At 34.8% G+C, this 27,456-nt stretch overlaps 2 protein-coding genes and 1 pseudogene across 5 annotated transcripts in view; 2 read left to right on the plus strand and 1 right to left on the minus strand.

Annotated features, from left to right (window-relative positions):
* The window catches only part of LOC125808539 (ADP-ribosylation factor-like protein 2), a 35,766-nt gene extending 30,965 nt beyond the window's left edge, over nucleotides 1-4,801 (plus strand). For all 3 annotated transcript variants that reach the window (XM_049488220.1, XM_049488221.1, XM_049488222.1), the window contains exons 4-6: nucleotides 991-1,153; nucleotides 3,644-3,724; nucleotides 4,405-4,801. In XM_049488220.1, coding sequence (XP_049344177.1) covers nucleotides 991-1,153; nucleotides 3,644-3,724; nucleotides 4,405-4,542 — 382 coding nt within the window. In that variant the 3' untranslated portion in view covers nucleotides 4,543-4,801. The remainder of the gene's footprint in view (nucleotides 1-990; nucleotides 1,154-3,643; nucleotides 3,725-4,404) is intronic.
* A 1-nt stretch (nucleotide 4,802) lies between these two features.
* Nucleotides 4,803-7,286, plus strand: LOC125808567 (uncharacterized; annotated as a pseudogene).
* Nucleotides 7,287-7,959: 673 nt separating this feature from the next.
* LOC125808537 (galacturonokinase) lies at nucleotides 7,960-19,360 on the minus strand. 2 transcript variants are annotated; one of them, XM_049488217.1, is made up of 14 exons: nucleotides 19,320-19,360; nucleotides 18,243-18,356; nucleotides 17,908-17,979; nucleotides 13,387-13,430; nucleotides 12,839-12,992; nucleotides 10,784-10,849; nucleotides 10,384-10,463; nucleotides 10,155-10,254; nucleotides 9,504-9,679; nucleotides 9,070-9,110; nucleotides 8,957-8,985; nucleotides 8,741-8,810; nucleotides 8,563-8,652; nucleotides 8,137-8,439 (listed from the first exon to the last, which is right to left on the minus strand). In XM_049488217.1, the coding sequence occupies exons 1-14, from the start codon at nucleotides 19,356-19,358 to the stop codon at nucleotides 8,180-8,182; spliced, it is 1,335 nt and encodes a 444-aa protein (XP_049344174.1). In that variant the 5' UTR covers nucleotides 19,359-19,360; the 3' UTR covers nucleotides 8,137-8,179. The 2 variants fall into 2 exon arrangements, with proteins under 2 accessions (XP_049344173.1, XP_049344174.1); XM_049488216.1 differs by lacking the exons at nucleotides 18,243-18,356; nucleotides 19,320-19,360 and having other exon boundaries at nucleotides 7,960-8,439; nucleotides 9,504-9,727; nucleotides 17,908-18,013.
* Between the last annotated feature and the right edge of the window lie 8,096 nt (nucleotides 19,361-27,456).

A 27,456-nucleotide genomic window follows, 5' to 3' on the forward strand; every position in this document is an offset into this window, starting at 1 on the left:
TACAGATTTGTAATTTGAAAAGAGATTTTGAATCTCTTAGGATGAAAGAATGAGACTATTACTTAGTGTAATAACAAGATTTTTTTTTAATCGTTAATAGAATCAGGTTGCTTGGCAAGGATTTCAAAGATGACAGAATAGTTGAAAAAAATTCTTGTGACAGTTTCAGAGATATTCGAATCTAAAATCTCCCGTCTAGAAGAGTCTAAAAATCTCTCTATTGTCTCTGTTGAACTACTGTTTTTGTTAAAGAATTGGTAAGTGTTCTTCAAGCACAAAGAAGAGCCTTTATAATTTATATAAGACAATGCAACTGTGTGTGCTTTTATAAACAAAAGAGAAAAGGTTAATTATCCTTTTTACGGATACTTCAAAAAGAAAACACACACCTAGAACAAAAATTATTGGTGGAGACCTCAATATGTGGAAATTTCAAACAAACAAACCATATTATGAAAGTTGCAAGTTCAAAGATGTTCAAAACAATCCTCCATCACAAACAACAAAAGCATAAGTTGAGGAGGATCAACTTTTCAGATTGCAGTAATTGAAGCAAAGGAAGAGTGTTGAATATTTGCTTTTGTTAGTGTTGATTTACTAGAATAATTAGTTTAGTTGTAGGAGAAGTCTTTGTTCTAATTTAAAATTTTAGGTTTAGTTAGATAAGTCTAAGTGATATATTTGAGGTTTTTAAAATTTTATTCTACAGAATTTTGCACATTTTTTGTTTTTTAATTGACTATTTAACTCTCTATACTTAATAAAACTTCAGAGACAATTTCAATCAGTTCTAATAATTTTGCTGCTCCATCCATTTAAAAACACAACAGAAACAGAGTTATGTCAGCATGTATGTCTTTGAAATTACTATCTGGTGTGTTTAAATCATTTTAGTAGTTTAAATTCCTTCTAACTGATCCTTGTTAGAATTGAGATTCTTTTGCTGAAATTTCAAAATAGCTGATTTCAAGTTAACCTGACATGCTGCAGGTATACCCTCAATATATGGGATGTTGGGGGGCAGAAAACAATACGGTCTTATTGGAGAAACTATTTTGAGCAAACTGATGGCTTGGTGTGGGTTGTGGATAGTTCTGATCTGAGAAGGCTAGATGACTGCAGATACGAGCTACATAATCTTCTGAAGGAGGAGGTATATGTCATATTGGTTCTCTTTTCTGTTGTTGAACCTCATTTATTCCCTTGTGCAAAAACTCCAATAACATATGGATTTTTAGGGTGGTTTACTGATCCAATTCCCCTTTTTCTCTTCTACTAACCACTGTCGTACGAGTGTATCTAGGGGTGTGAGTCCTTCATAAGTTGTGCCAAGTAAAGGGTACAACTTGTTTGAACTTTTCTTGCTTCTATATAGTTGCATTATCATTTTTAAGACATGCAGATTTATGATTTTGGTTCTTACGATGTTTGTAGGCAGCAAACCATTGAATTTGCACTTCTCCATTGGTTTATTAACCTAGTGAGATATTTTGATTCCCGAGTTGTTTTACATTGCATCTTGTTTTAGGAGACAGATGTTCTTGCTTCTTCATGTATTATTGGATGGAGTTTTTTTTTCTTTTTGATAAGGGCGACGGTGATGTGATAAGTGTCATTCAGGAAGACGTGTGTCCCCACCCTTACAAAAAAAAACTACATCCCCTAATACATGAAGAAGCAAGAGCATGTGTTCCCTAAACAAGATGTTGAATTTAATTCATAGCTGATACTGTAATACATAGGGGATGGATTTGTTGGAACTACTTGTTCCTATTTAGCATTGTCTTAAAAGGTCTCTCCCAAATGCATCACCAACTCTAACAACTGACAATTGAGCAGTGTACAATCTACATCGTGCATGCTTTGGTTTGGTGTTACCTGCTCCATACTGTTTTAAGTGCAACATAATGGTCAAGAAACTAGGGAATAAGTTTCAGTTATGGCACAGCATGCGTGCATACTTTTTATACTGTATACCTATGCTTGTCCCTCCATTTCAGTTTGTGTGGCATAGTTTGACTGGGCAATGAGGTCAAGAAAGAAAAAAAAACATTTAAAACTTATGGTTTAATCTTGTCATGGCATTTGTGTGTTTATAAGACTTTTGAAACATGTGTGGCTATAAAAGCTTTTCATTAAGGGTTGGGAAGTTTAAGTTAAATTGTTTCCAAATTTAGAAAGTTGTCATTCTTTTTGTAACAGACTAATAAGGAAATATTGCCATGTAAATTGGAACGGAGGGATTATTTCCAGTGGTCTAAATGCAAAATAGTGAGTCAAAAGCAAGGGGATGAGTTTTCAGTAAATTCACATGTCAAAGCGCATCCAATCTCAGACTTCGTCGTGGAAATGCTGCCAGCTTCTGCTTATTATGACACTTGTTTGAATATTTTGTTATGTTCAAGTTAATTAGCGTTTGCAATCATTTACATGTCATTTTTTGGTGACATTCCTTTTGCTGCATTTTCCTCCACAGTGGAGGCTTTAAGTAACGAATGCTATAACTTTGTTTGATGCAAGTTGCACCACATGTTATAGCTTCCTTCCACCCTCAGCCAAAATCATCATACTATTAATAATCTCAATTAAGATTTTTTTCTGGAAACTTATTTGTGTGGTGGCTATGAATATAATAAATTGTGTACAGAACCTATTTAGTGATTTTCTAACAGAACTGCCTATGCACATTTACTAGCTCTATTCATCTTGTTACATGTTTCATAATGTGGTGCCATTAGAATTTTACAAGTAGTTGCCTAACTGTCCACCCTCAGATCATCATGTTACTAAGTGCACCATAGAGGCATAAACCTTGTTGTTGAATGTGTTTATTAGGCGCTTCAAAAAGTCTTCTTTTGTGTATCTGTAACATCCTATGTGTCCCAAAAAAAGAACGTGCAAATCCCTTTTTATTAGATGAGAATAGGATGACAGATCTTGCTATCATTAAAATTTAGTGAAGGTGCATAGCTTCTTTGAATGTCCTATGGATTGACTATATCATCTAGGGACATGACTCATCCCAAAAGAGAGGTCTTTCTTTATTGTTATAAAATCCGTTTGATTGAAAAGAAAGTGTATGATGCCATAAGTAAAATGGGCGGGTGAGGCGAGACTCCTTCACTGCACTCAAGGTAGAAAGAGTAACATATCCTATACATTAGTAAGCTCTTACTCCATTATTAGTAAGCTAAGTGTTGGTTGGCTTATTCATGAAAGAACTTCCACATGTGCATCGGGGCCCTCTCATTAATAGCGTCTCTTTTTGATTGACCTCCTCCTTTCTTTAATTAGCAGGCACAAAGGTCAAATTTCGTTATTGAATGAATCCATTGTTGTTGTCATTTTAGTTAGTTTACCACATTATTTTCGATTTCTTTTTGTTCTTAACAAGTTATTCAAGCACTTCAGTAAGTGATACCAGGAGTACTCTTTTTTTTTTCATTTTTATTCATTCAATACCAGGAGTACTCTGCAACTTGATTATTGCTGAAAATATTCTCTCTGATTATTCTTCATAAAGACAACAGTTCATTTCTGGTGAGGCTTGGTATGACTGGTAACAATGTAGAGCAACAAAGAGGGAACCTACAATGTCAATCATTGAAAATGATTTTTACTTGGTGCTATATGTTCTGTGCAGAGGCTATCAGGAGCATCATTATTGATTTTTGCAAATAAGCAGGACATACAAGGTGCTCTTTCTCCAGATGAAATAGCCAAAGTAAGGATGCTTCTTGTTATACCTTAAACTGTGTCGAATGAATATTGAAGTGAAGTTCTTACACTTGGAACTAGTAAGGTTGCAATCTATGATACCCTTAACAATTATGTCAAAGGTTAAGCAGGAACTGTTGTTTCGTTCAAAAATCTGAAGATCCAATTATGCAAACCAAAAAACTGAGAGATCACGAGAGAAGCTTCTTTCTAGTGGTGGTTGAGAAAGTACTAGGCATAAATGCGCCCTTTAACTTGGCTTTAGCTGGCATGTATGCCCTCCAACTTTGGGTGTATACAAGTAGACACTTAAATTTGTATACAATTGAACAAGTAGACACACGCATCTTACATGGCATAATACACGTAGGATACCACGTAGGACGCAAAATTGTCATATAGTAGGATGCATATGGCTATTTGTTCAACTTTATACAAGTTGAAGTATCTACTTGTGCACCCCCAAAGTTGGAGGGCATAGTTGTCACCTAAGGCTAAGTTAATGGACATGCTTACGTATTATGCCAAAGTATTATGTAGTAGTTTCCAAGTTACTTCAATTGACTAGTAACCTATTTCTACACAGATCTGCTTCTTTTTTTCTTGCTTCCTTCTTTTATGTATGGTCAATTATTCATGAACTTGACATTCACAGAGAGGGGTCACAACTTTTTTCTTCTGATTCAGGTGCTTAATCTGGAGGCTATGGACAATAGCAGGCACTGGAGAATCGTAGGATGTAGTGCATACACAGGAGACGGGCTACTTGAGGGATTTGATTGGCTGGTACAAGACGTTGCATCACGAATCTATATGCTTGATTAAGCGAAGTTTACATTAAGATTTTGATTCCTGCAAGATGACATTGTTAAAATCTTTTGGATATACAACATTTGTGCATGTAAAGATAAAGAAAATTATGTAAGGAGCACTTTACTAGCTACTGCTCAAAATGACCATTTGTGAGGAAATTCTTTTAAGACCTTTCCCAATATGCCAGTCTTTTGTTGTAATTGTAGCAGATTGCACAAAAAAGTGACCGTCCTTAACCAAATAAATTCACAAATTAATAATTTTTATAATATATGAGGATTTTGGATGAGGTAGTTAGAGGTATACTGATAACTGAGAAAATTGTCATTGGTGGAGATTTTAATGGCCATATCGGGGCAACTTCTAATGGCTTTGATGATGTTCATGGAGACTTTGGTTTTGGGGAGAGAAATGGGGGTGGAACTGCGCTTCTGGATTTTGCTAAGGCTTTTGAGTTGGTGATTGCTAACTCATGCTTTCCGAAGAAGGAGAACCACATGGTTACCTTTCGTAGCTCGGTAGCTAAGACTCAGATAGACTACCTACTCCTTAGGAAGGGTGATAGAGGCCTCGTTAAGGACTGCAAGGTTATCCCAAGTGAAAATGTTACTACCCAACACAAGCTTTTGGTGATGGACCTGAAAATTAGGAGGGATAAGAGGAAGAAGATTGTATCTGATCGACCGAGGATTAAATGGGGTGGCTTGACCCCTGACCTTTCTCGGGAGATGGGTGAGAAGTTGAGTGGGATGGGGGCTTGGAGTGGTAGCGGGGATGCGGACACCATGTGGAATAAAGCAGCTAGTTGCATTAGGGAAGTTGCTTCAAAGGTGTTGGGGGTATCAAGGGGTAAATTTGGAGGTCGTAAAGGAGATTGGTGGTGGAATGGGGAAGTCCAAGGCAAAGTGGAAGCGAAGAAGGCTGCATACACAAAGTTGGTGGAGTGCATAGACGAGGAAGAGAAGCGGTCGCTTAAGAAAGTCTATAAGACAGTGAAGACAGAAGCTAAGTTAGCAGTTACGAAGGCTAAGACGGCAGCTTTTGAGCGCTTGTATGTCGAACTGGGGGACAAAGGTGGGGATAAGAAATTGTATAGGCTCGCAAAAGCAAGAGAGAGGAAGGCACGCGACTTGGACCAAGTAAAGTGTATCAAGGATGAGGAAGGCAAAGTATTGGTGGATGAGACCTCCATTAAGTAGAAATGGCGAAGATACTTTCACAAACTTCTAAATGAAAAAGGGGGCGGAGACATTGTGTTGGGTGATTTGGCACACTCGGAAAGACTTCGGGACTTTGGGTACTGCAGGTGTTTTAGGAGCGAGGAGGTTATACGTGCTATTAGTAGGATGAGCAGGGGAAGAGCGACCGGACCCGATGAGATTCCGGTGGATTTTTGGAAGAGCACGGACAAGGCAGGTATAGAGTGATTGACTGGGTTGTTTAATGTTATTTTTAAGACAGCAAAGATGCCTGATGAATGGAGGTGGAGTACAATGGTTCCGTTGTATAAAAATAAGGGTGATATCCAGAACTGTAACAACTACAGGGGTATCAAATTGCTAAGCCATACTATGAAGATTTGGGAGAGAGTGGTGGAGATAAGGGTGAGAAGAGGGGTGTCCATTTCTGAGAATCAGTTTGGATTCATGCCGAGACGGTCGACGATCGAAGCCATTCATCTTATGCGAAGACTGGTAGAAAAATATAGAGAAAGGAAGAGAGACCTACATATGGTGTTCATTGACCTTGAAAAGGCCTATGACAAAGTACCGAGGAATGTCCTCTGGAGGTGCTTGGAGGCTAAAGGTGTCTCGATGATTTATATTAGGGCGATAAAGGACATGTACGGTGGAGCCAAGACTCGGGTTAGAACGGTCGGAAGTGACTCGGAACATTTCCCAGTTGAGATGGGGTTGCACCAAGGATCAGTCCTTAGCCCTTTTCTATTTGCTTTAGTGATGGATGAGTTGACGCGGTCTATTCAGGAGGAGGTCCCATGGTGTATGTTATTTGCGGATAACATAGTACTGATTGATGAGACGCGGGACAGAGTTAATGCGAGGTTGGAGGTGTGGAGACAAACGCTCGAGTCCAAAGGGTTTAAGTTGAGTAGGACCAAAACAGAATATTTTGGGTGCAAATTCAGTGATGCGTTGGATGAGGCAGATGTAGAAGTGAGACTTGCCACACAGATCATTCCTAAGAAAGAAAGTTTTAAGTATCTTGGGTCTGTAATACAAGGAAGTGGCGACATCGATGATGATGTCACACATCGCATTGGGGTTGCTTGGATGAAATGGAGGCTTGCCTCTGGAGTCTTGTGTGATAAGAAAATTCCACCTAGACTTAAAGGTAAGTTCTACAGAGTGGTAGTTAGACCGGCCTTGTTGTATGGAGCGGAGTGTTGGCCAGTCAAGAACTCACATGTTCAGAAAATGCAGGTTGCGGAGATGAGGATGTTGAGATGGATGTGTGGGCACACTAGGAGTGATAAGATTAGGAATGAAGTTATCCGGGAGAAGGTGGGAGTGGCCTCTGTGGTGGACAAGCTAAGGGAAGCGAGACTGAGATGGTTTGGTCATGTGAAGAGACGGTGCGCAGACGCCCCAGTGAGGAGGTGTGAGGGGTTGGTTGTAGAGGGTACGCGGAGGGGTAGAGGTAGGCCTAAGAAGTATTGGGGAGAGGTGATTAGACAGGACTTGGCTCAGCTTCACATTACCGAAGACATGACTCTAGATAGGAAGGAGTGGAGGTCGCGTATTAAGGTTGAAGGTTAGTAGGGCTAGCGTGTTGTCTCTCCTTGCAAGGGTAGGGGTTGTTAGCGTGTGTAGTAGTCCTAGTCTTGCACTTGCAGTTCTTGTCTGTGATATCGATAGCCTTATATTGTTTAATGTGTTTCACTTCTCTTTTTGTTTATTGATGTTACTGTCTTCCTTTGTTGATTGTATACTATCTGTCGTATTGGATGGTATGTATATACACTGTTTTCCTCGCCTTTTACTTGGATTTGATGTACCTGAGCTGAGGGTCTTTCGGAAACAGCCTCTCTACCTCGCACGAGGTAGTGGCAAGGTCTGCGTACACTCTACCCTCCCCAGACCCCACCTAGTGGGATTTCACTGGGTATGTTGTTGTTGTTGTTGTATAATATATGAGGATTGTTCTTGCCATGTACTTGGGGTCTCGTAGGTTAACGGAATTAAGTGGAATTAATAGTCATGCACCACCACCCATAGAATCAAGAAAGAACTCTCAGTCTATCAATCTTACATGTTTGGATCTGGTAACTTTTCCCATGTTGAGTCAAATTAAGCCGCAGGGATGGTGCCCTTCCGTCAATTCTTTTAAGTTTCAGCCTTGCGACCATATCCTTGATTAGATAAAAGAAAAAAGTACAACATCTCAAAAGAAAAAAGAGAAGAAACAATCATTGTGACACATTCACTAAAGAAAGGTCCTTTAATCCTTAACCAATACAATTTATTGATGTAATGCTTCTCCAGCGTCCAATTTAATATACACAAAGTCAATGTGGAAAATGAAATAATAGGAAGCGCCCAAAGGTACAAAAATACAAATAATCTGAAAAGAATAGATGGGAAAAAATGAGATATCGTGGAGCTATAACTATGAACGTTTACTCGTTTAGCTAACTGAAAGTGTTGCTGATCACGCGTGCAGAGTCACTTGCATCACATATCAATACAGCCGATCCTTGGTTAGGATGACTTGCCAACTCGGGCTGGAGCTTACTGTACTCGTTCACGACAAAAGTTGCAGCTTCTTCTGCTTTATCTGCTTCTACAAATGCAATGCAGCAGCCTCGGAATCCTGCACCACTGAACCGTGTCCCAAGTACACCAGGAGCCTTCAGAAGAACCTGATATAGCTGTACAAGTGGTTCACAACCTAAAATAATTCAAGTGAAGTTCAAGATTTGGTTATTCTTTGTGCCTCAGACATACATTATTGAGAAAGTTACATATCGAAAACAATGAAATTAAGATATCAAGTAAGAAAATTAGCACTTACCACACTCATAGTTTTGAATAGAACTTAGACCAGATGCTGTAATAAGCTCTCCGAATTCTTTAAGGTTTCCAGAAGCCCAAGCCTCAAGTCCTAAAACAGACCACACATGAGTTATGAATGGACTGTCCTAAAGCTAAACATAAAAATAAAAGGAGTAAAGGTCTGTAAAGAATAATACCTTTCATAACTCTCTCATTTTCAGAGAAATAATGCTTTGCTCGTTTAGCTAGGTTGACTTCTAATTTACTCTGAAAAGAAAATTCCAAAAACATGGTATAAATACAATCAATCCATATAAAGGCGAAGAAGATTTTCACATATAGATGTCGCAAACGACCTTTGTATAATGATGGTTGAGTAATTAAACATCCAATATATACTTGCGGATTTTTACCTTGTGGGCTTCAAAAACTTCTGGTTTAACTGCATAAACAATAGAAATGTTATCAACATCATCATTAAAGCTGCATCACTATTTCAATGACAAACGCAGGCCGAGTACCCTACCATTTGATAGAACAGGTTCCATCTCTTCATCCCCCGAAGCTCTAGAAGAAGAAAAAAAATACCCGTAAGTCCCGGAAATGAGAGCTGTGATATAAATCAATTAGATCTCATCAAAACTTCATCATACTTGTATTGCATTCCGAAAAAATCAATAAGATTTTATTTGTCTTTCGAATGCTTCACACTTTCAGGAAAGTCCAGAAGAAGGCTTGAAGTTCAATCATTAAAGAATGTTCATTCTTTTGGTACATTTCCTTCAGGATTAAAATATAACGTATTTGTCTTAATGGAGAGTAGTGGCCTACATCTAGGATTTACCGTTCCAAGTCTTAGTATTCAATCAATAAACGGCCATGCATTCCATGACCATAACTTGAAAAAAGAAGAATGTCATTCCAGGATGCAAGCTTCAATAATGTATGAAAATATCTTACTGCAACAGAATTTTTGCAGCCTCTTGACACTCCGCAACTCGCCGATTATATCCGGGATTTGTTGTCAATGCCTGTTTAAGACCTGAAAAGGCCAGCAATATCTTGTATGCATTACCCAACTCTCCTTCATGATTATTTTGCACCGTTGGCGGGTGTATCAGTTTGTGTTTTATGGTCTGCACATGTGGTCTATAATTGTCAGAGTTTTCCAGAGAACACAAAATCTGTATCAGAAGAAAACAACAAAAGGTGCCATAATTTAAAACTGAAATTGTAACAAGAGAAAAGTTGGAGCAAATGACATAAACGAAAAGGCAAACCAACTCATCATGCAGTTTTGAATACTAACAAATAATTTCTACTTCTATGGCCAATTTCTTAATTTTCCTCCTTTCTTTCTTGCACATAGTCATGCTTGCTTAAAGTTCCTATGTTTAATTATTTCGGGATTGACATCTAAACCCTTTTCATACATCGCAAGAGCATTGCAAGTTAAATGAGAAGAGACAGTATCACTTTTTTAGCTGATGCTAAGGGAGAACAAAAAAAATTCAAGGGCAGGAAGAGCTTTCTAACAACTTCTCAAAACTCAATTAACATAAAGATTATTTGCTAAGTCAACCATTTATTGTGTGGAATAAAACGCATCACCTTGCAGTTCATGAAGGTCAAACAGCCATAGCTGGATAACAGTATTGCAGACTGATCCAATATCCCATTTTTCAAACCTAAATATTCATTCTCAATCAGCCTGCACGCAACAAAAGTAACAAGAGTTTCATACCCAAATAATGTCACAAATTAAATAGCTAAGGAAGCACTAGGTATCTTAAATGAGCTTGCTAGCAACAAAGACGAGACCACTGTACAGGTAGCATACCTATCATATTCAATATTTTCTGTCGGGCTCACTACAAGACCATTCGCACTTTCAAAAGCCAACAGATATGCAATACCAACCTGTTAAACATGACAATTGTTAAATGAAATTCCACAAGACAAAAGAAAAGTTATACTGAATAGGATATCTCAGTCACTGTAAGGAACAGATACTACTATAAGAAAAGAACAAAGATGCAAGGAAAGAGTGAACAGTGGGATCTCTTTTCCTCAAGGATGCAACAGCAAAAAGAAAAAAGTCCACTATAAGGCCTTTCAGGGTCTGGAGAACTAACTTCACCAGATTACACGAACTTCGCTAAAATTGAAAAATAGGAACTACATTTCTTGATAGTCTAACTAATGCAAATTCAAAGGCAGTGATGGAATACACAACTTACCGCGGCAGAAGAGCTGAGACCTGAACTGTCAAGACCCTCAGAACCACAGATAAACCCAGTGATACCCTGCGAGAAAAAGTTTCCAGCAAGAATGATATAAATGAAAGATATGATGCACACTAAGGTTAAATATGTTAAATAGAAGAACTATGCTAAATAATACAGATCAAGGTGACTGCTAATAAAATACTGCAGATAATGAAACAGTACTTTTGACAGAAGAATGTATCCGAGAGTAGAACCACATAATTGAACTTTGAAACCACACATTTTGTATTCAGTGGAAAATAACAATAAACACTACTGGATTTGGCCCAAGAAAAGAAGAAGGATGAAAGTAGTCATCCGTGTTAAGAAAATGGATCTTTGGGTCCAACTCAATCTTAAAAACTTAGCTCATATGAGGATTGCACAAGCCAATATAAGGAGACAATAACCAATTCCCTCAACCAATGTGAGACACATAACACTGGAGACTGGACTAAACATCAGAAGCGTGGAGAACATAAAATGGGCCCAAAATTAAACCAAGAATAGGGCTAGTTTTATCTCTGGTACAAGGTAAAGAAAACTTACCTAGGCCTAACTCAATTGCATAAGTTACTCATGAGGTGAGGATTTTCCAAGTTCAAATGAGGAGACAACAACCCATTCACTCAATCAATATGGGACACTTAACACCCTATCCCGTGCCACACCAAGGACTAGACATCTCAAATGTGAACAACATCACAAAGGGGCGGGCCTAACATTAGGTAAACTAAGAAAAAAGAATTGGTCACAATAAACCTTTGGTCATAAGTTGAGAATTGTCCAAGTTCAAGTCTTAAAAATCCTTTCCAAAATAGGTGGGGTCCTCTTCTTAACCACTTAGAAGATATGTGACTGTTTTCTGTCCTTGTTATTATCATAATTTTTTTGGCTGGATGTGCATCCTTCTTTCAAACTTCGTTTCCATTCACGTGTCGACTTCCACTTGTTTTCTCCTATTTCCAAAACTCTTTCCATGCGTGCAAATATGGTAATATTTCTATCTTGATTTCTTGTTCCTTGATCCATGTGATTAGCCGTAATCCCAATTCCTCAATGAATCCTTCATGTACTTGGAATTTGCTTTGCCCCTGATCAACAGTCTTCTCCAGTATACTGTGAAGGACCTGATTCCTTCAATTCTTGCAGTGTGCTCCTGTAATCAGCTCTTGCAGTAGTCGTGTTATAAACACTATTAGTCCCTATTTGAGACATGTTTAGTGTCTAGTTCTTTCATCATGTTTATTATGTTTGCTAATCATCAAAACTCCATATGTAGCATATCTCATAGCTTTAACATTTTCTTACTGAAAATCTTTAGCCTATCTTTGTGAAAACCAAATGGGAACAACTAGAAGCATCATCTTCCGGTAACCAGTACTCAAACAATTTGCAGATGCATGGTGACTAATATATATTTTCAAAAAATAATGAATGGGTTCCCTGTCGAACAGCATTAAACAGAACAAAGCAAGAATTGATTTTATAGCTCTATACAAAATTATTTTTAGTTTTATGTCTTTTTTACAAGAGATCTTCATTTTTACACATAAGAGATCAGGAAAGGTCATTTTCTTCTATTCAATTTGTAAGTGGTCATAATAGATCATTTCCACCGGAACAAAATTGTAGAAACAATCATTTCAGTACATAGGAGATATAAGAAGTGAAAGTTGGATGGTGCATGGAAGGATCTAAATCTATATTAACGAGCTAGAAGTCCAACTATGGAATGAATAACGGAATGTAAGATTTTAGAGTTCAACATCTAGAACCAGGCAGCTGCAATTCACAGAAAAAGAATCTGCAAGTTGATTGAATATAATTGACTCACTTTAATAAGAAATAAATGGAAAATACTCAGATTTGGAGCAGGTACAGTGCTTAAACAGCGATTGTAAACAAGCTTCCACTCATTCTTCTCTTAAATGTGAAAGAACCTTTTTGTAAATCTCGATAACTGGTTTGGTAAACTAAGCATGTCATGCATGTCTATCAACCAGCAGCCAAAGAAATCTTACTAACCGTTTTCAGATGATTTCCTTTGCTCTGCAGGGCATATATTGCTCCTCTAGCATAGTTACCCCATTTGCATTCTTCCTGAGGTGTGGATGAGTCCATTTGTTCAGTTAAACCATTTGTCTCAGACATATGCTTAGGAAGCTGAACTTCATCTATTCTGTGAAATTAAAAGATGTGAGGCATGAATTCATATCTGAATCAAATTTTGAGTTTGATAAATTTTGGAACTGATAACATTAGGAGTTCGATGCTTTTTGCAGGATATACTGTTGATTACATGAAACTATCATCACCTATTGTTATTGAAAGGGCTAAAAACTAATTCATACAGGTAAAAGTAAAGCATCAAAGGTTAAGTGCGTAAAACAGTGATGGAATTCTCCACATTGTAAAAGACTGCTGCAAATCAATGAACATGAGATCATAGATTCATGATCCAGCAGCAGCAAAACCTTATTTACATGGATCCAAACAGAGATTTTTTAATGCAATTATAGATATCCAAGTAATTATACGCTAGTATGAACATTCCTAAAAGCAGCTTTATTTACCTGAGCCGAACTTCTCCTTCAAATTGCCCAGATTGCAATGTAACCTACGAATTTGAAGTTTTAGTAGAAAATGAGTAGGAAGTAGAATAAAAAGAAAATGACTATAGAATTTAGTAAATATTCGATAAACTCAAGCTCTTAAGCAGAGAAATGAACATAGTGGAGCAGAGAAGTACAAATGCTGCTTCAACTTCCAGTGTTAACTAGCCAGATTTCTCCAGGTTTACAAAGTAAAATTCCAGTGTTAACTAGCCAGATTTCTCCAGGTTTACAAAGTAAAATTCCAGTGTTAACTAGACAGATTTCTCCAGGTTTACAAAGTAAAACCAAACACAGTCAACATAATTCAAGTGTGTAAAAGACAGATATAAACATCAATGTGGACATGAGTAATGACTTCTATCCTATAGCTACATCTACTTACTTGTGTCTCAGTTGCAGCTTTCCAGATAAAAGATTCAATTCATAGCAACCCTGTTAGCACCCCCTTAATCTGCCAGCGGTTTACCGTTTACACATGGAATTTTTTAAAAATCAGAGAAATAGATGACTTCAGCATATCTGTTAGTTTTGTTTCTTATTTCTTTGTAGCAGTTGTTTGCAATAGGGAGGTTATCTCTCCACTTCCTCATTCCAGTAATATTATTAAGTTGCTTTCTTGTTCTTAGGTGGGTGGTTAATCTACCAGTGTTGTATCTAAAGTTATTTGAATTTGATAAAATGCATGCAGAAAATTGCTCCAGATTTTGAGTACTTCAACTCGCTGGTTCTCTCTTCACGAACCAGCACCGTAGGTCGCATAAAGAGAACCTCTTCCCAGACTCCTCATTTATTCCACATTGACTCTGATTTTGTTTTGCAATGTCCCATAACCAAATCCATAACAAGGGACCATAACAAATTGGTATGAGAGCTTGGAGTTATGAGAGTCCAAGTCCAGCAACAATTGGCACAGTTGGTGAACTTGTTCCAAGAAGAACGTGCAACCAATTTAGCCAGATAGGAAGCCATAAAGGCTCACTTGGATGTACTCACAAAGGATTTAGCAAATTCAAAGGCTCGATTCTGACTTAACAAAAAATATCTGTCAAAATTGAAGTTGGAAGGGTAAATTGAGTGGCATGAGGGTCGGGATCGGAAACCAGGGAAAGCTCCATCATATGCTAAAATATACAAAGTTGAATTTTCCATGATTTACTGGCCAGGAGGACACTTTGGGATGGTTGAACAGGTACAAACAATGCTTTAGACACCAACAAACTCCAGAAGAAGAAAGGTTGGACTTATTTCTTTTCATGTGGAAGGGAATACAACTCTGGTTCCTTGAACTTAAGACAATATGCCTCAATCCTCCCGAGATGAATTCAGACGTTAATGTAACTTCCATTTTGGATCACCATTCATGAGTCAGAAGTTGGAGAATTGACTAGGTTATGCCACATCGGGTCTGATGCAGATTATCACGAATATTTTTCTTGATTTTGAGATTATAGAGGCATGACTTGATTTGTCTACCTGATCGATAAGAAAGGGGGATTTGTTTATCTTCTAAATATTCCCCAAAGATTTGTTGCTCTAAATGTACTGAATAATTGTGGATTATTCGAGCATAAGATTTGTGGAGCAGCAGATTATCACGGAAAATTTGAGCAACTGGTTCACAGGCCAGTACCATCACACCGTCACAAAAATTGAACTTTATATAAGTGGTCTTGCTGACTATAAGACCATTGAGGTAGAGTTGCATGATCCTCCAGATTTAGATATTGTTATGAGTATATCTCAGCTTTATGTAAGCAAGGGACAACCCCTTCATTTGCAATTGTCAGATTCCCATAGATAAAAAAAGATAATAGATTTCTCACCTCAATAATGCACCAGATTTGTGAAATTGACCAGAACTGAGATGGAGGAAAGATGACTCAAGGGACTCTGTTATAACTGTGACGAACCATTCACTCCAGGCCATCAGTGCAAGAAATTAGTCTTAATTGTCTCATAGATGAAGAGGAGGGAAAATCTGTCAAATAAGAGTCAAATCCTAGTACAGACAACCTCAAATTTCTTTGCATCCATCATATGTATCACAGCCCCACAAAATATGCATCTTCAAGGCAATTGAAAGGGAATTCAGGGATATCATTGGTTGTTCTAGAAGCACCCATAGCTTTGTGGACTCTAAACTTGTGTCGCAATTCAATTTTCAAGTCAACAGGCGAGATGGGTTAAGGATAGTGGTGAGAAATGGAGAACAGGTCAGAAATCTGGGACAATGTTCCAATATGGTTTGCTAATCATGCTTTTCTTATTAATTTATATGTTCTCAATTTAAGTGGCTTTGATGTGTTCTAGGTGTCAATTGGATTAAGACCTTGGGCCCCATTTATGGGACTTCCGAGACAAGTGGATGTCATTCTTTACAAACATGGGCGGATCTAGGTGGACTGAAGTTGGAAATCAGGGGAAAAAACTTTATGCATATAGGGTTAAATTTTTATTGTGTATATATATTTGAAATTGAATCCCCTTGACACAAACCAAAGGATTACCTCGGCGGTAAAGGGGCTTCAAATTCTCTTAGACAACATAGATCCAATTCCCGCTAGCCCAAATTTCTAATATTTTTAGCTCTTCGAGCGTTTTTTTAAAAAATATTCTTGAATTCCCTTGACAAAAATCCTGTCTCCACCATTGTTTACAAATGGGAAGCAGTGGAGCAAATGTGGTCAAACTTGCCATTGGAATTTGTACAAGGCTTGCCTACCTCACATGGGAAAAATGTAATCTTGGTGGTGGTAGATCATTTCTCTAAATATTGTCACTTGTTGCCAACTTCTCATGAAAAAATGAAATCTTACTAATGGATCGTTTCTCTAAATATTGTCACTTGTTGCAATTGCTCATCCCTACTCTGTTGTAAGCTCGTGGCTCTTCTTTGACAATATTTCAAATTACATGGCTTACCAGTAACCATTCCTAGTGCCCGTGAAGTAACTTTCACAAGTACCTTTTGGAGAGAACTCTTCCCCCTCAGTGGTACCAAGTTGTGTTTTATTTCAGTGTATCACCTGCAATCTGATGGCCAAACAGAAGCTATCAGCCGGATAGTATGGAGATGTATCTGAGATGTTTTACTAGTGACATCCTACCAAATTGATGGACCGGGGCTGAATATCGTATAACACCAGTTATCATACTTCTTTGAAAGCTTAACCCTTTGAAGTAGTGTCCTCCACCACATCTTATGTCTTATTATCCTGGCATTTCCAGATTGGATGCAGTGGATATAGCTTTACTATAGCTTTACAATCTCAGGATCAGATTCTTCAACCCTTGCAACAAATTTGTTGCATGCTCAACAGAAAATGAGGCTAATTTTGATTCCAAACATCGACATGTTGAATCTCAGGTTGGGGATAGAGTTTTATTGAAGTTACAACCATATAGACAGATTTCTCTGGCTACTTGTCGTAATCAGAAATTGTTGTCTAATATCTATGACCTTTCCAGGATTGAGCAGCACATTAGGACCATGGCTTATAAATTGGAGCTCCTATCGAGTACAAAACTTCATCTGGTTTTTCATGTCTCTAATTTGAAGCTTTTTCGTGACCTAGACACACCAGCAGCTGAACTCTTCCTACGAGTTTGCCAGAAGCTTCCTCACCCAAACCTTTGGCCGTGCTTGAATTTCAGGTGGTTCGTAACATACCTGAAGCCTTAATACATTGGCAACATACTTTTCCAGCTGAGGCATCTTGGGAAACTGTTCATCCTATGCAACAATGCTTTCCACACTTCCCACTTGAGGACAAGCGTGATTTAAAAGACAGGAGTAATGTTAGCACCCCCTTAAGCTTACCAATGGTTTACACATTGAATATTTTAAAAAATCAGAAAAATAGCTGACTTCAGTTTATCTGTTAGTTATGTTTCCTATTTCTTTGTAGCAGTTGTTTGCAGTAGGGACATTATTTCTGTACTTTCTCATTCGAGTAATAGTAGGAAGTTATTTCCTTGTTTTTTAGGTGGATGGTTAAATCCACCAGTGTTGTATTTAAAGTTATTTGAATTCAAAAAAATGTATGCAGAAAATTATTCCTTTTTTTAGTACTTTAACTCGAAAAATTGGAGGTTCTCTTAAAAAAAACTCTTCCCAAACTCCTCATTGACTCTGATTTTGCCTTGCAGCATCCCGTAACCAGATCTATAACAGGGGACCAGAACAAACACCTATCAATTAACTTGTATGTACTCATTAAGGCATATCTTGGAGTTTGTAGAACTATGTTGATTAAAAAATAAGATACGTAGAATCCCAACATAAACATAGAAATTGGTAGACTAAGAGGATTTGACAAGGATTGTGTGTGAGCCAGTATCCAGCCTTGTAGATTCAGAACCAAATTAAGCTAAAACTACAAACATTTAACTTATCTTTCACAACATATCGACAATATCACATGCATACATTGTCAAAACACTGCACAATTTGGCTATAAGACATGAAAACAATCATACCTGGGTGTCATCAGAAGGAACAAAACCAAGTAGTATACCCTTATTGATTGTCATAGCTGAAACAGCTCCACCCTGAGACATGTCGAAGATAACATAATTCCATATAGATCTTGAGTAAAGGTAAAACTGCAAATAATTACACTTAGGTGCCGAAGCTTCAAATAACTGTCTACAAGTTCAGAATTGAGGCATAGTTTATTGCTTGAATTAAGGCAGACCATGATATTCATATGCTAATAATTTATTTACATTAGATGTAGAATACAGCAAGTAGAAATTTTATCCGTCAAGAACTAAGCAAGCAGACATAATTAACTAATAACTAATAAACTTGCCTGATGATCAATGTGAGCACCCAATGGGCAAATCCTGTAAGGTGATACAACCACCCTAACCTCCTGAGCATCTCTACCAGACAATTCGGCAACTTTCTTTCGTATTTTATCCAACTGCACCAGTTACAAAATCAGTGGAAGTTTTAGCTTATCTATGTGAGCTTAGCAACTGTGACTGGTACAAGGAGATACAGTGAAACAAGATTAATCAACTGGTTCTGAAATTACGAATGTTCAATAAATCCGTTGCAAAAGAATATCTGGAGATTGAGTATCACAAACTTTGGTGAATACTACAGAACTACATCCAATATTTGGAGCTGAGTCAACTAGCTAAGATCTTACTTTTCCCACTTTTCGATCTCTCTCAAATACAGGCACATCAAATTTTATTACATTAGATACATAGCATCATGAAGATACTATGCTCAAAAGAATATTCCTATAATTTACATTCCTCAAACGCATACATAACATTTTACTAGTGACTCTTCTTGTACAGAAGCTTCTTCCTTTCTTAAACACAGCAGCCCAAAAGAGAAAAACTGCTCAAACAGAAATCAGACACAGGGCAAAAAGGGTTGTTACAAACATCTAGAGTAGCCAGTACAGGGGTGGAGCTAGTAAAGGTCATGGGGTTCATCCAAATCCCCCCTTCGATAGAAAATTACACTATCTATGCATTGTTAAAAATTACTTTTTATGTATAACCCCCTTCGACTTCTCCGTGTGTTTACTTCTTCTTATTTTGAAAACCCTTAAATGAAAATCCTAGCTCCGCCGCTCGAGTATAAGCATAAAATCATTGACATAAGGAGTTGGGACAAAATCAAACACACTTATAGCATACAACACTATTATTCTACATTACATAACCCCTAGCTCTGGAAAAACACAATGTGGTATGACCCCCATTGCCCATACATCTTGAGGACTTGAATTGTGTATTTGGCATCAATAATAATTTAAACATCATTTGAAATCAAGATAACAAATCAAATCAACAACACCCATCAAGATAAGATCCACAAAGCAATAAAAATAACAAGAATTGAACTATAAAAATGAGAACTTTACCTCTGATTCAGAAGGCCAATGACCAGAAACAACACCCATTTTTTTTTGAGATATTTGTGGTAAAATGTCAATCTGGGAGCTTTATTGAAGTGGGTTTTGCTTTATATTTAAGAAAAATAATAATAATAAAGAAAACAATTTGCGGGAAGAATTGTTTGTCGGTTGAAGGGCCTTGATTAGGCCTAAGGCCAAATCATATCTTGCCATTTTTAAGAATTTTTTTTTTAATAATACTATATTATATTATTATTATTATTATTATATTTCAAACTATAAATTGAAGGCCACACTGGTTTATCTCCATGTAAGGAAAAGTGGTGTCTGTTAAACTGTCAATCCCGCAAACTATGCTTACAAATTTTCACTTCACAAAACAAAAAATAATAATCATAATAATAATAATAATAAATTTTCCTCCTATTTAAGAATATGAATATTTCTTCCTCTTATTAACTCTTCTTTTAAGTACTTCCTCTGTTATCTTATTAAAAATATTTGTTTTATAAATGATTATGATAGTATTAATTAAAAAAATATTTTTACCCTTACAATTAATATTGTATCTGTCCAACAATAATTGTTCACTATATTAAAAATAGCTCTTCAATAATACTTGTTCAACTTAGAGATAATTTACCTTTTGTGTCTATTTTACCCTTGTTATTCGATATTATTTATCATCTAACACATTTCTCACAATATTAAATTTAATAAAGTCAAAGATAATATAGTAATATTACCCTTATTATTTATTATCTTTTAAGGGGTGTGACAACTCAATAGTGGACAACTATTGTTGGACAGAAGGAGTATGACCTTTAGAAGTTTAAACAAATTTTGAAGATTCATAATTTCTTTTTTCAAGAGGCTAATTAATATGAACAAATGGCAAAATAGTGAAGTTAATCAATCTATTAATGATTTTTTAATACCGTATAAAATAGAAAGTATTCATCTAATATGGGACGGAGAGAGTACCTTTTAAATTTGTTATTTATGGGTAGGGGTGAATGTTTGGATCATTCGAATTGAATATGAAAACTATGATTAGAATTTTTTATGTTTGAGTTGAAAAGGTTGCAATTTAAATAAATTCAGATTGGATTGACTTTTAAAATTTGGATTTCAAATTAATTTGTTTAGATATTTTGAATCTTCGATATTGACTTTTGAGCTTTCACAATAGGCTTATTAGGAAGGACAATATTTGTGCACCTCGCGTTTACCGCCAAAGACAAATCATTATTGTTCTCATACTCATAGTCAACTCAAGATAAAACAAAATTCATGGGTTAAAAGTCTATTCGGTATTGTTATTGAGAGACCAAAAGTACTTTATTCAGAGAAAAAGATATTTTTTTTGAAAAATCAAAGCGTTTGACAAATTAGTAAAATTATTTTTAAATTAAAGCAGAACTAATTTTTCTACCATTAGAAAGAAGTCAAAATTTTATGCTAAGCAAAAACAGAAAAAAAATCAACACAAAAATATTTCTTCTATGTATATATATTTATTAATATATCTCCTATTAATTAGTTATCATATCTCACATGTTTGGTTAAGTTTTATTTCAGAATTTTATTTTTTTATTGTATGTAATCATGGGCGGAACTAAGTGGATAGGTGGGGGTGCCACGGCACCCAGTAATCTCGGAAAAAACTTTAAATATATATATATATATATCATATATTTATATAAAAGAAAACCTAGGTCTGCCTACGTGGCGCCACCAAAAGCAAGAATTTTCTTTTAAATTTATTTATTTCCAAAAATATCCGTTTCCTTCATGAAAAGATGTGACTTTTATGAACTGTTGCTACTTTTATGAAGAGTTGAGACTTTTATGAAAGGTTGTGACCTTTCTGAAGGTTTGTAACTTTTCCAAAGAGTTGTGACATTTCTGATAAGACACAATAAACATTTGTTCACACTACCTTTTTTGTCTATAAATAGAGGAATTTCCTCTCATTTTAAAACAACAAAAATTCTGAACTTCTTCTTTTTCTTTTGCACAATCAAATATTCGTGTATTTTGCTCCTGTTGAGTGGCTCACTGACACCATTGTTTTTGTATCAATACACTTGTGAATAGAATCGTTACATCCTAAAAGGGTCTATTCCTTTAAACCTCGGGTACTAGAGGGAAATAATTTCCTTAAGGGGACATTGTGCATGCAGTGGACTCAATTTTTTCCTTTCTGTTTCATTCTATTGTTATAAATCCTGGTATATTTTTTACCGTCATAAATTCATGCTTGTGATATTAATTGTTATTTTTGAGTACATGTTTTAAACTTTGTTGTTTATGTTTCTTTAAAGTTAATTGTTATAAGTATTTTTTAGTACAGATAAAGATTATTTATTTATTAGAAAATTAAATATGTCATGTCTATGTTAACCTAATTTTCCAAAAATATCAAATAGTAACACTTCTTGGAGGCAAAAGGATAAATTGTAAAATGAAATTAAAAATGATAAGATGTTATAATTATCATTTTCCTTTATATTATTAATGTTCGTTACAACGTAATCTTGTATATAAGACAACATAGTGTTTTAATTTTAATGACCGATAGGTTTTAAGTATTACTTTATAAATTTTGTGATATCAAATTCCCGCGCGAAGCGCGAGCAATTTTACTAATATATATATATATACATCATAAACCCTGAATATATAATAAAAACAGCTGATATTGAAGCAACTAATCAAGACTTAGAGGATTTTGGTATACAGATAAAAGAATTACTAAACTTAGGAGTAATAAGAAGATCTACGTCAAAACATAGGTCAGCAGCATTCATGGTAAGAAATTATAGTGAGATAGTGTGAGGTAAAGCAAGAATGGTAATTAATTACAAAAGACTTAATGATAACACTAGAACAGATGCATATAAATTATCAGATAAAAATGAATTAATCAATTGAATCCAAGGAAAAAGGGTATTTAGTAAATTCGATTGTAAATCAAGATATTGGCAAGTAAAAATGCATGACGAAAGCATAGAATGGACAGCATTCACTTGCCCTGAAGGACATTTTGAATGGTTAGCCATGTCATTTGGACTAAAAACTGCCCCGCCAATATTTCAAAGAAAAATGGATAATATATTTGGAGACTACAAACGATTTGTCTTAGTATATGTCGATGATATCTTAGTATTTAGTAAAGACATTAAAGATCATTTAGGACATACATTTGCTAAATGTTCTATACTTCCACATGTGAAGCATTCTAGCTTATTTTTATAGTTCCTATCGTTTCTATATTTTCTAACATGTCTATCTTTATTTAGATATGGCTTCCTGACTGAAGACCTTCTTAAATAGTATATTTTATTATTATTATATTGCTGATTATAGTAGGGTCGACGCTTCTTGTATCTTTTCTTTGATTTACTTTGTTCTTTATCATAACTTTGGGTTGTGTATATAACATTTTTACAGAAACCCATTTCATTTTGCTTTAGTTGTTTTTGTATTTGTATATTTGTACATTTCTCTGTTAATATTTCCATTATATGTTGTACTTTATGTCCTATAGACCATTTACCATTTGGGTTTTGTGTTACTCCGTCCCTTTTATACCATCTTTCTTCTATTTCTCTACCTAAAGCTCCTGGTAATTTATTAAATAACTTCTTCTCTAATTCTTCATCAAAAGAATTTCCACTAATTGTACAGTAATAATAATAATCTTTTAGAAAGTTCTTTATGTGGAACCAACTTGTAATGCTTAATTGTTCCAGTTTTATTAAAGCATTTCTTTGTAGTATTACTAAACCACTATTTGGGTCTTCCCCTGTAATTAGACTATGTATTTTATTTGTAAAATTCTCCCATATTTACCAACGCTTAGAATTTTTGTGGGAAGTTAGACTTATATGCTTCCCATAAGGCTTTTGCAGATTCTCCTAGAAAGGTTTCCATGTATTTATACATTGTTTCTGCGTCTGCATCTTGGTAAGTTTTTATATGGTATGCTACTACTATTCCTTTCCGTAAATCTATTACTGCATTCCACATTTGAGGATCATGTGCTTCTATGTTTAATATTTTTCCTTTTCTTCCCCTTTCTTGTAACCGAATAGGTTCTTCTATAGGCATCCTTCTACCCATTGGTCTTACATTTTCAGTTACGGTGTCTGAATTTACCCTAAATACTCTTCTTCTTGGTACATTTCATGTACTTGTGTCTATCGTATGTGGTTGGGCAGTTCATTGGAATGGACTAGCACTTGAACTAGTGGATTCCATTAGTTCTTTTTGACTTATTATAGAATTTCTTTCTATTTCATCTTCACTTTCATATATATTTTCTATTATCTTTTCAAGGCTTTCTAATTTTTCTTGGTCATTGTACTCTTTTCTATACCCTAGATTATCTGTTCGGAATTTGCATGTTTTAAAATGTTTGTCTATCTCAAATGTACCCATATTTCTTGTCTTACATCCTCTACATTTAAAGGTTATATCATTATTATTATATCTTCTTTCAGCTTCTTGTAAGGCTTCATCTACTTCATATCCTTCTTGTATTATTTCTACATTCATAAACTCTTTTTCTTCTTCTAATTCTAATTCTTCTTCTAAATTAGTTTGATTAGAGTAATTATAATTGGTGAATCTTATAATGTTTCTCCTTTTGTATTAGTGTACATTAGATGAGATTCTGGTGTGAGTACTTTCTTTTTATTAAATTGTTCTAGGTTCCACTCTAATCCTGCATATTCTTCCGGATTTATTTTTATTGGTTTTATTAACTTTATGCCTTTGTTTCCCATTACCTCTACTACATCTTCTACTTTTAGTCTAAACCTTGTATTACTTCTAGATGCAACTTTTCCAATGAAACCTATACACATAAGTAGATTATTTCCGGTACTCATTTCTTCGTAGCCTTTAGTCTGTATTCCTATTTTTATATGCTTTCCGAATTCTCCTAAATTAATCATAAAATCTGAGCTAATATAGAATATTTCTCAATTATTGGTCATATCTACTTCTGTTAATCCTATGATGGATTTCTTTAAGTCAGACCACCTATCATCGTATATTACTATTAATACTTTAGTTCCTAGATTCTTTCTAGTTAATCCTTTTAATCCTACTACTATTAAGCCCATATGCATTAATGTCAATTTGTTATGTATTATTCCTCGTAAGGATTCTTGGTTTACTAGATTCATAGTAGTTATTTCTTTTCCTATAGCTGAAATTATTGTTCAATATTGAAGTCTCACATTAGTTAAATGTATGAGATTCAGTTTTGTTATATGGTGGAGATGTGAGAGAAGTGATCAAGATTTTATATGTTATATTAAGAAAATGAATAGATTAAAGAACTCGTAAAAAACTGCTCTTTTGTATTTTAGCTTCTTGCTTATACACGTAATGTACAAGACTTCATATTTTATAGCCAATCATCTATTGCTATGTGGGTAATAGTTTATCAATAAGATTCTATAATACCATTCCTAAACTTATGTCATATACAATTTTTTAGAAATTGGAGCTGCGCATCTTCATTATCAATAAGTACGGTGGACACTTAATTAGTTCCTTTGTTAATCCTACTTGATTCTTGGGGGGGGATTTTGAAGATTGCGTGAAAAATTCTATTTGAATTCAATAAATTAAAATTGTATAAAAATATATATATATTCAAAACTCAACTATAAATTATAAAAAAACGATTGAATAATTAGTAACTTCACCCAGTTATGACCAACTCTTCTTGGTCTTGAAAAATTAAGTCTTAATCAAAATAATATTACAATATGATAAATAAATCTAAAATATTACAAACCGTGGACATATAAGTAAAAGAGAAAATGGTCTAAAACCCCTCTAATCTATACCCGAAATCTCAAGTACACATTCCAACTTTACGGATGTCCTATTACCCCCCTGAACTTCATATTTCTCTATTTTCTACACATTTAAACGCTGACCTGTCATAGGAGGTGTTCTCACCTCCCTTAGGCGCGTAAGGATGTATCTAAAACACATTATCTGCATTTTGAAATCAACGTGTAAGTCCAAATCAACCTAAAATTAAGGCTTTCAATTACAATTTGCATTTCTAAGCTTTTTTTCTCCCACAAATCTTTCATCTTCTTCCTTTCTTCTACCATTTAAAAAGCTTGAAGCTTGGGAACGATTGTCTTTCATTTCAAAGTTTCAATGGTAACTTCCATTTCAAATCTTGAATCTTTAGAATTTCTAATCTTCTCTAAAAAAAATTATTAGATTCAAGGTTCAAAGTTATTTTCCTCACTCATAAATATAAAATTGCAAAGTCAACTAGATCTAGCTATGGAGCTTGAGATTTCTTCTCAATGTCAATGCCCAAAAATAAGTTATTTCCCTCTTCAATTCATAAATATAGAACCACAACGTATGTACACCCATTCTTTTCACCTTCCTCCAACTCCTTCACCATTACATCTGAACTTGAAGATTTAGTGATTTAGAAAATACCAATTTGCAAGATTCATTTTTTCATTTGAAGATCGATTTTATTTATTTTTTAAAAGGTTACATCACATGATAAATGACATTGTTAAAATTATTTGGGTGGCGGAGTAAGTAATCTTGAAAAGAACAATTCTTGGGTCACTGTGACTTGCATTACTTGTTAAGAATAATGTAGAAGAAGAAGAAGAAAGGTTGATATTCAATTGAAGAGTAGACATGTTGTTTGTTATGTTTGGAATTGAGAATTTTAACCTAATTAAAAGAATAAGTTTAAAAAAAAGTGGGGTCTACTGCATCTGAAATAAATAGGAAAATAAAATTGAAGAAAGTGGGCCCACCTAGCGTTTGTATACAAGCATATATGTGTATATCTGGTAATGACAAAAGTTGAGCGTTTAAGGGTTATAAAATATCAAAAATAAAAGGTTCAGGGGGGTAATAGGACACCCGTGAAGTTGGAGTGTGTAGTTGGAATTTCGGGTATAGGTTGGGGTGGGGGGGGGGGGGAGGGGTTTAGACCATTTTCTCTAAGTAAAATAATACACGAAATGATTAAATAATATATTTTGGACACCCTTTATAAAATTTCTGACTCCGCCACTGATTACAAATACAAAACAAATAAACTCATATCATCAGTAAAGTTAAGTATCTAGTAATCTTCTTTGATAGAATCATCACTAAAATGAAGAAAAAAAAGATATTACAAAAAATAAAGAATAAAAAACAGTTAAATACATACATGTGCTTCATTTTAAAATTTCCTGCAAAATACAAAGAAAAGGAAACTCATTACAAATGAACAAATTACCTACTAACCTTAAAAAATTAGCACGACAAATGGAAAAAAAAAAAAAAAGAGAAAGAGAAAGGTATTATCGGAAATGAAAAAGAAAACAACAAAAATACATATCTTTAGACTTTACCCGTTTTGCATCTATGTATGCATATATATAGCTATAGGATATGAATGATTTATAACTCCATTTATAAATTAGAAATACTTTATTCTTCATAAATATGATGAATTAGTATGAAAAAATTGTAATGGCCAATAAATATGGATTGTGAAAGGTTGTAACGGTAATAATCATTGATAAGATTAATTTTTCATTAAATTATGAATATTATATTAATTTAGTGATAAAAAATGAGATAAAAACTAAAAAAATTGACAAAGACGTTTTGGGCTGCTGAGTAATTAATTATTCCTATTTAGTGTGAAATTTTAATTCATTGAAGTTTTTATTTTAGAAAAAAATTCAGATTTTACTTTAATTAAAAAGATAAAATAGATAATTGCAAATGCTGGTCATTGAAAGCTGCCACATCAACGATTCTAGATTTAGATTTATATAGATATATAGATGTGTGAAGGGCTTTAATTTTGTTTTCTTCCATTTATTCTTATTTATTTACTATTCTTTATTAATTCAAATTGACTCCTTTTCATAATTATTTTTTATTTTATTTTTTTACTTTCTCTTTCACTAATTATTAATCTTTTGATATGAGTGTTACGTGTTTATTCTTTATCAATGAATGAGTACTGAATTATGAACGTCACATAAATATTAAGAATATATTTAAATAATAGTTTTTAATAAAATAAAAGTTTTTAAAATGATAAATATTATTATTAGAGTTTTTTTAT

This window comes from Solanum verrucosum, unplaced genomic scaffold, assembly GCF_900185275.1.
Source record: "Solanum verrucosum unplaced genomic scaffold, falcon-dt-bn FXZP01000160.1, whole genome shotgun sequence".
Taxonomy (NCBI): domain Eukaryota; kingdom Viridiplantae; phylum Streptophyta; class Magnoliopsida; order Solanales; family Solanaceae; genus Solanum; species Solanum verrucosum.